Source organism: Drosophila biarmipes, chromosome 2R (assembly GCF_025231255.1).
Source record: "Drosophila biarmipes strain raj3 chromosome 2R, RU_DBia_V1.1, whole genome shotgun sequence".
NCBI lineage: Eukaryota > Metazoa > Arthropoda > Insecta > Diptera > Drosophilidae > Drosophila > Drosophila biarmipes.
This window is the reverse complement of record NC_066615.1, coordinates 11,518,565-11,526,368: the sequence shown is the minus strand read 5'-3', so window position 1 is coordinate 11,526,368 and position 7,804 is coordinate 11,518,565. Positions and strand designations below refer to the sequence as shown.

Genomic DNA, 7,804 nt, shown 5'->3' with positions numbered 1-7,804 from the left:
CTGCCAAGGACATCCAGCATGGTTCTGGCCAGGAACCCGGGCTTTGGGTCCTGCCAACTCCGGACTCTACCGAAACCGAATGCGTTGATGGGTTAAAACTGTTTGAATGGCTGTGGCTCCGAGCGGGGGACGAGTAAATATCAGTCGGCCATTCGAACCATGAATTATGCAAAACTGAATTTACGTGGATTTTTTTGTCTGCCGTAATGGAGGAGGACACACACGGGCTATGTGTGTTTGTACTGGTTGTGGGAGCACACGGTTTTGCATTTAATTTTCCAGCAGATTACGTTGACGGTCGCCAATGGCCGACGGCCTGATTTTCACCATTGTTCAATGGCAGAGCCTCCAGAGAATTGGTCAGCGTTTGCATAATCAGTGAAAAGCGGCTGCTGCACGGCCGGCTATTTCCCGAAAATATTCCGTACCGTATAAGTGGATTATGTCATGGATCTTTTCCAGCCCATCTTGTCGCCCACCGCCCCGGCATTTAAATTATAAATCGCATTTTTAATAATTATCGGGCGAGTGATTGTCAATCAGACCATTAAACAGGTAACCCGATTACCATTCAAATGAGTTCAAATTATAATAATAATCTGATGTCACTCGGCAGAAGAGGAGGGAAGACATTGAAGACTGGTTTATTGTTTAAAGAGTATAAAAGAATAGATTCCCTTGGGAAAAGGCTCTTTCACATATTTTCTGCGTGACTTTCAAGAGTGTCCTCGAAGTCACTCCTTAAAATCATGTATACGTGACAAAAAAAGCATTGCGGAAGTGTTTGATTTTTTCCTGCCAGAAGTCATTTCCGCAATTCAAATGTGATATCACGGAAGATGTTTGCGACCTCCGGAAGTCACTAATTAGTGTTGTCCGAGAACAAATGTAAGAAAATTGGAACAAATTCGGTTTTTAAAAGCTTTGGTTGGGGAATGTGTGGGCTCCGCTGACCTTCAACTTTGTGAATCGCGAAAAACTGTCTGGCAAACGAATTATTCTGGAATTAAAGTCATTAAGACTGTGTGTATTGTGCTCAGGTCGCTGGGGGCATTGAAGAGGTCTCCTCAGAGTCGTCCGAGTCGTAGGAGTCCTCCTGAAATTTCACTCGAGAGTAGTGCACTGCCACTATGGCCAACGCCACGAACAGGAACAGGGACACGATGATGTTGTCCCGCGCCACGTCCATCTCGACGGTCCACAAGTAATCGGTGAGCTTCGATGTGCACCCGGGGCAGTTGTGCTCCCCGCAGCAGGAGCCACTGGCCCAGGTGCGGTTGGTCGAGCCCTTCAGGTAGTCGGCCGCGCTGGTCCTACCGCAGCATCCGAACTCCACCTCGACCTTACCCAGAGTGTCCTTTATCCACATCTGGTTGACCAGCATTTGGACGTAGAACTTGAACCTGCGGGGGTACATGAAGCGCGTCACCGCAATGCTGAAAGTGTACAGCAACACCACGCAGCCGACCAGCATGTAGCCGGCGAACATAAAGATGTTTGGATGCCGGGCCATTCGGATTCCCAGACACGCGTTGAGGACGTAGGAAACCATGGTCATGAAGCGCACCCAGAAGAGCCAGGTGCGCAGGGACACTGGGTAGACGCGCAGCCCGGGGAACATTACCGTCTTCAGATAGAGGTGGCTGAACACGTCCAGCAGGATGATCAGGCCCACCACCACCAGGACCACGTTGACCTGCAGCACACAGTCCTGCGACACGAGACACCAGCGGAAGGGATTAGCCATCTCGTCGAGGTCTCTAGTGGACAATCTGGAGTCCTTACTATGTATATTTGCTTGAAAGGAAAGCTATCAGCCACAGCTGTTGTTTTGAAGTTTTCCTTTAGGCCTGCCTTATATTATTGATACTCATTTCTCATCACAAAGGTCTGTCCGTGGGTTGTAGCGCAAAAGGGTTTATTAGTAAAATTCGGAATTAGAATTGGTTTTATGGTGATTGGTTTTTTTATGCCTTTTTCCTTCCAAGAAATGTTAAGCCCTCGCAGAGGCTGTTATTATATTATATATCAATTTACAACATAATCGTGCAATATTTTTGAATCGTATTCTTACACTTCTAGAGTTACAGTGCGCCATCTACTGGGCATATAGACCAGCTACAGCAGTGGCGCCATCTAGCTTTGGTGCTGAGCGAACATAATGTAAAACTTGTTATGTAGAGGGCTCTTTTATCGATAAATTTATCGATATGGTCCTTTGGCGCCAAAACTCGATTTTTTTAAGATATACAAATTGCTTACAAAATTAGTTTAACCTTTGGTCGTTCTTGGCGGCCAGAAAATCTTTAAAATTCGCTTCAGTAAAAGTTCCAAGGACACCTACTTATTTTTCCTTTTTTCGGACCTCGAAAACAGAAAAAGCTTTTAATTGAAAAACCTTTAATTTTCAAAGTGATTACGAACTTTATTAAATGACTCTGCGGTTAAGCAACTAAGCTCTAAATATAAAACAGTCGACTAACGGTATCTAAGATTAGCATTGCATACGAGGTGTGTATTGAACACCCGTAACTATGTACATGTAGAAATTACAAAGGAATTGTGTTTATGGCAATGGGTCGTTTACAACGGCGGGTCTCATGGGGGCCACAAAGACCCTACTTGTTGAAGTTCTCGATCTGCTGAAGGACCCAGCTTCGGGAGGCTGACTGGCAGACGATGACGCCCGACCGCTGCTGGATGAGCTGGTCCCTGGAGGGCTTGGGGGCAATCTGGGGTGGCTGATCAGGACGTGGTCCCAGAGGAGGTGGCGGCGGAGGCGGACTGCTGGGCCGACGCAAATGGACGTCGTAGTCCCCGGAACGCTTCTCGTTGTCGTCACTGTAGATGGCCGAGTCTCGGAAGTCATTCTCCAGACTGTCCTCCACCTGCTGCTCGTACTCAAACGTGGCGGATGGAGGATCCACGCCGGATCTCTTGCGCTGCTGCTCGCACATGCTGTCGCTGGAGGAGGAGGTCAGCGAGAATACCGAGTCCCGCTCCGAGTGGTTGAGAACACCCATTCCGAATAGGGTCTTGGGATCTGCGTAGTCCACATGGGCCATGCGCTCACCCACCGCCTCGCTGCCCTGGCGGTGCAGAACGCTCTGGCGGCACATCTCGCTCACATCGGAGACCCTGCGCTCCGGCGGTCGATTGGAGCGGCCAAAGGCCAGGCTCAGGTTGTCGATGGACTTCAGGGCACGCGGCAGCAGCGAGCTCTCCGATCCCGAAACCGAGTTCTTGGGCAGCCGCGATCCGTGCTCCTGCCCCGCCTCCATCGACAGATTGATCACCGTGCTCTGGCTGTCTCTTTTTAGGGTGGACCCGGAACCCGTTGAGGAGGTCGAGGTGGAGGAGGAGCTGCAGCTATCCCGCTGGACTGACTCCTCGCCCACACGTTGCAGCACTCCTTCGGGCGAGTAGACCAGGGTCACATAGTCCGATTCCGGGCGCGGGGCTGCTGGAGCAGCCTTGGAACGCTTCTTCAGCAGCTGCGAGGACTTGGCGCGTCCCATGACCGGTGAGAATTTGTAAGGCACGTGCACATTGCGCAGCAGGGTGTCGTAAATGGGCTCCTCACCCACCGAATCCGCCTCCTCTCCGCGTTTCTTTTTCTGCTGCTCCTCCACTTCTAGAGGCGGAGGAGATCTCGAGGGAGGGCGTGGCGGCGGCAGGATGGGTCCACGACTTATGTCGGGACTCACGGGACTCACAGGACTTTCTCGTCTCTTCTGCTGCTTGTTGTAGATCCTCTCGAACTCCTTGGTGTTCTTGAGCAAGTCCAACACGATCTGAGCATCCCGCTTGGACTTCTCCGCCGGAGACAGTGGATCCGTCTGCTGCTCCTGACTGTAATACTGATCCGCCGGGGAGTCATTCTCATCGAGCGTGGAGGCCTCTTGGGCCAGTTCGATTTCCCCGCCTGGACGCAGTTCCTCCGTGGATTCGGTAATCTTCAGCACAGTCGTACTGCTGCTATCGAACTCGCTGAGATCCATGTAGAACCTGGAGCAGCTCTTGGTGTTGCTGCTTCGCTGCTTCTTCAGGGTGGCTATCTTCTTGGGCATGGTCTTGTGGTTGTACTGCTTCACCTCGAAGAAGCCCTTGCCCTTGGTCTTGCGCTCGCTGAGATCGGGCTTGCTGCCCCTCAGGGAGGCGGCACTGTCCTCGTCCTGTTCCCGCTCCCTTTCCGCCTCCTCCTCCAGGCTGAAGCCCCCGATGCGCGGCACCGATTTGCTGCGCTCCTTGAGAGCCTTGTAGCTGAAGACGGGCGAGTGCGACTTGGCACTGCGACTCCGCTGATCCCGCAGGATGCAGGTGCACGCCTCCTGGCGCTCCTCCTGCTTGGCATCCTGGCCGCACCTACAGGGCTCCTTCACCGGCGTCTTGGCCTCCTCCTTGCCCCCAGCATCCCGCTTGCGATATCTCATGGCAGCAGCCAGCTTCTGCAGAGCAGTATCGTCCAGGCTATTGTTTCTGGCCAGAGGCTTCGAGGGCTTCACCTGACCCCCCGCCGGCTCCTCCTCCTGCTCCAGGGACTCGTTGAAGCTATCAAAGGAGCTGGAGTTGGCCACCGTCTTCCGCTTGAACTTGGAGTTCCGCTGGCGAATCTCACTCCTGCGACAGGCGTTCCTGCGCTCCAGATAGGTGGGAGTGGAGTTGCTTCCCGAGTGCAGGCTCCACTTCCAAGTACTGCGGTCTGGCGTCCGATCTGCATTAAGGGTGAGCCATTAGTAAAGATCTAATTCTAGGCCTGAGAGTCAATGATAAGCGGTGGGGTGAGTGATAGGAGGTTGTGAGCGAAAAACAAACACCAGTGAGAATGCATTCTAAAGAATCGGTTAACAGCGGATCATGCAGTCGTTAGGATCGATTGGTCAGTTGGTGCTGGTTAGTGGGTGCGTTCCCTGTACGATTATATGATTAGGAGTTAGGATGCATGCAAAACACAGACCCCGATCGAGTTAGAAGGCCAATTAAAGCTAGCAATCCAAATACGGTTCTCGCAATACTTACTAGGCTCTTCGGACACCAGAGTTACTTTTAGCGAACACTACGATTACGATTAGCATGTTTAACAATTAGATGTACTGGGGCTTACAGCTGTCTATAGCCCCTATTTTCTGTCTGACCGAATTATATTTTTTTTTGGTTTTTGGTGGGTATTTAGATCGGTTTCAGTCTCTGGGTGTGGGGATTTAGCCTTAGAACGCCTTAAACACTAGTCAAAGTAGTTTCGTTTCTTTGTTTTGGGGTGTTTAGTTTTAGAATGCATCACTGGTAGTACTACAACGGTAAACATATAGCATTTCGTAGAGTAGAGTTAGATCAGGTTGAATTAGTACTAGAGTAGGACACCAACTAAGCGGGGTGGAGGGTGGCCCAAAACCCCTAACGATCGAGAGAGCGGCTGCCTGCGCCTGTGACGGTGCCCGAGGTCCGCAATTAAAATGCGCCTACATCGGGCCCAAGTAATAAATCAGTCCGCCGCCGAGGCGTCGACAGATTTGGCACGATCTCGGCGAAAGGCTGGCGACTCGCTTGCCACTCGGTTATGTCACCTGGTCGCAGCTGGAGCGTGCGAATCATAAGTGCGCCGCGCGCAAGAGTGGGTCGAGTGGAGTCCTCCATGGACGGGATTAAGGAGAGCCCCCAGAAGTGCAGAGAGAAAAATTGTCTATCCACTATCTTACGATTTTAAATAACGAACTTTACATTTACAAACTTTGTACTTCACAGGCCTAGTAATATACGTCGGATCATATGAGGCATCCTTCTTCATGTCTAGTTTCTAGTGGTACTTGGTTGGTCACAATTATTTTTTATAAAATCATAGTTTCATTCATCGTAGAAATCATCAATCATATAATCAAACTTCTTATAAATTTTAAGGAATCGGGAATGTGTTAAAACTTTTTAAAATACCTTATTATTTGTTTAAAAATAATTAAGAAACATTGCAGAACAGATTAACATTGATGTAACATCATTTGCAAATCAATTAATAATATGACTATAACAATAAGAGATACATTCCGGAAGCGTTCCACAGGTAAGGCATTCTTTTGTGAACTGTTAAACAACGCGGACGGATATTCAATTGAGTTATTTGTATTGAAGATCTTACACCAACACATAGTATTACAAGAGGCTATATCTATATTACAATTGTGTTACGAATCACCCACAAAATAAGGCCAGTTAGAGGACAGAACTGATTAAGCTGCACTTTTCTCGGTGTGGCTCTCCTGCTCCCCGGCCGACAGGCATTACCCAACTATAACAAGTACCCGCATGTGCATAACTGTAGGCACTTCATCATCTCGTGCAGTCCCCAATCCAAATCGTTAAGTGTTTTGGCCACATGACAGAAAACACAACAAAAAGGGGGAAAACCGGGGGAAATCGGTGGAAAACGGGGGAAAACGAAAAACAAAAACAGCAAGAGCCCTAGAGCCAAGCCAAGATATCCAACTTGAGCCAGTCGGGATGAGGAGCACTCACCTTCCTCGTTGCCCAGCTGGTAGACCAGCTCCTTGGCGCGCATCGGAATGTCCAGCTTCTCCAGCATGACACCTTTGATGTGCTGCGTCCAGATGCGCTTCTGGTCACGATTCCGGGCCGTCAGCTTGATCTGGTGGCGCGGCTCGTCGAAGGGGATCACATAGAAGCTCGTGGGCTCCCCGGGCAAGTGTTCGCTGAGCATCAGATTGTTTTGCTGCGAGATTTGGTTATTAAGAATGTATCTCATAGATGCGAGGATCTCACAGACTCACCGAAATGTAGGTCTTGAACTGCAGGCGTCCGTCCTCCTTCTGCTTGGTGATGATCAGCATGGTGGCGAAGAGCAGCACCAGGCGCTGCTTGTTGTGCTGCTCCATCAGCAGGCCCTCTTGACGCAGTTCACCCAGGACAGTGAGCTCTGAAGGACAGATAAAAGAAGGGGGTTACTCGTGAGTTGAGGAGCACGCTCAAGCCCACTCACCTGGTCCCAGCCAGCCGTCCAGTATACCAGACAGCTCCTTGACGCGACTCTGCTGCTCCTGCTTCCGCTTCACCTGGTCGATGTTGTGCGCCACCTGGCGCATGATCACATGGGCCTCGGCCACCTCCTTCACATCGCAGTGCTTGCGCAGGCTCTGTTGGATGGGATGGGAAAGGAAAGAGAGAAAGCTTCCATTAGGGACTGTCACGGGGGTGATCGCTCGTCCGATTTCCCACTCACGTCGAGAAGCAGATGGTACTTGAGGATCCGCTGCACCGGCTTCAGGAGGTAGGATCCCAGGGGCAGGCGGTGCTGGAGGAGCTTCTGCGTGGAGGCCAGCAAGGAGTTCGTGTGCGTGGCCTGCAGCAACTTGGTCAGCAGCGAGATGGCTTCCGGGTAGCTTGTGCTGCGGGGAGTCGAGAAAGGGGATTTATGACATGTGCTTTAGGTCTTCATCATGGTCGGCATTAAATCTGAATTTCAAATCAGTCGCTGCGAGCAGTTTGGACAGTGGGAGGCACTCTGAGGCAGTGGGAGGCGCGATGATGTATGCGGCGTGTCATTGGGGGCGACAAATCAAACCGCTGCCATCGCATCCCGCTCTCCAAATTGGCAGCGCGGCTGGTAAACGCCAGCGTTTAAATGGAACATGGCGTGCCTGGATTGCCAAGAGACGCCATCGCCATCGCCATGGCCATCATTTCGTTTCGTGTCAGGCTGCTAGCCAACCGCCTATCGAGATCGCTTTGGAAGTCGTTACCGTTCTTGGCAACAGTCCGAGGCTGGAGCCACAAAAACAGTATCGAAGATGGAGCG

General features: G+C 50.9%; 2 protein-coding genes across 3 annotated transcripts in view; both read right to left on the bottom strand.

The window, feature by feature from the left end:
• Positions 1–628: 628 nt before the first annotated feature.
• LOC108029992 (uncharacterized) lies at positions 629–1,831 on the bottom strand. The gene has a single exon (XM_017102506.3). It carries the CDS (start codon positions 1,745–1,747, stop codon positions 1,037–1,039), a length of 711 nt encoding a protein of 236 aa, XP_016957995.1. The 5' UTR covers positions 1,748–1,831; the 3' UTR covers positions 629–1,036.
• Positions 1,832–2,399: 568 nt separating this feature from the next.
• The window catches only part of LOC108030121 (uncharacterized), a 47,151-nt gene continuing 41,746 nt past the window's right edge, over positions 2,400–7,804 (bottom strand). Inside the window, exons 4-9 of one of the 2 annotated variants that reach the window (XR_001768476.3) lie at positions 7,229–7,394; positions 6,989–7,142; positions 6,780–6,925; positions 6,508–6,721; positions 5,020–5,289; positions 4,577–4,714 (exon numbers count right to left, since the gene is read on the bottom strand). Coding sequence is in view for 1 of the 2 variants with exons in the window: in XM_017102822.3 (XP_016958311.3) it covers positions 2,619–4,714; positions 6,508–6,721; positions 6,780–6,925; positions 6,989–7,142; positions 7,229–7,394 (2,776 nt within the window). In the remaining variant the exon portion in view is untranslated. Of the gene's footprint in view, positions 4,715–5,019; positions 5,290–6,507; positions 6,722–6,779; positions 6,926–6,988; positions 7,143–7,228; positions 7,395–7,804 lie in introns of both variants that reach the window. The other variant, XM_017102822.3, reaches the window with a different exon arrangement.

What these genes read in the sequence shown, in the direction of transcription:
- LOC108029992 (XM_017102506.3), bottom strand. Translation starts at nt 1,747, where the DNA reads ATGGCTAATCCCTTCCGCTGGTGTCTCGTGTCGCAGGACTGTGTGCTG.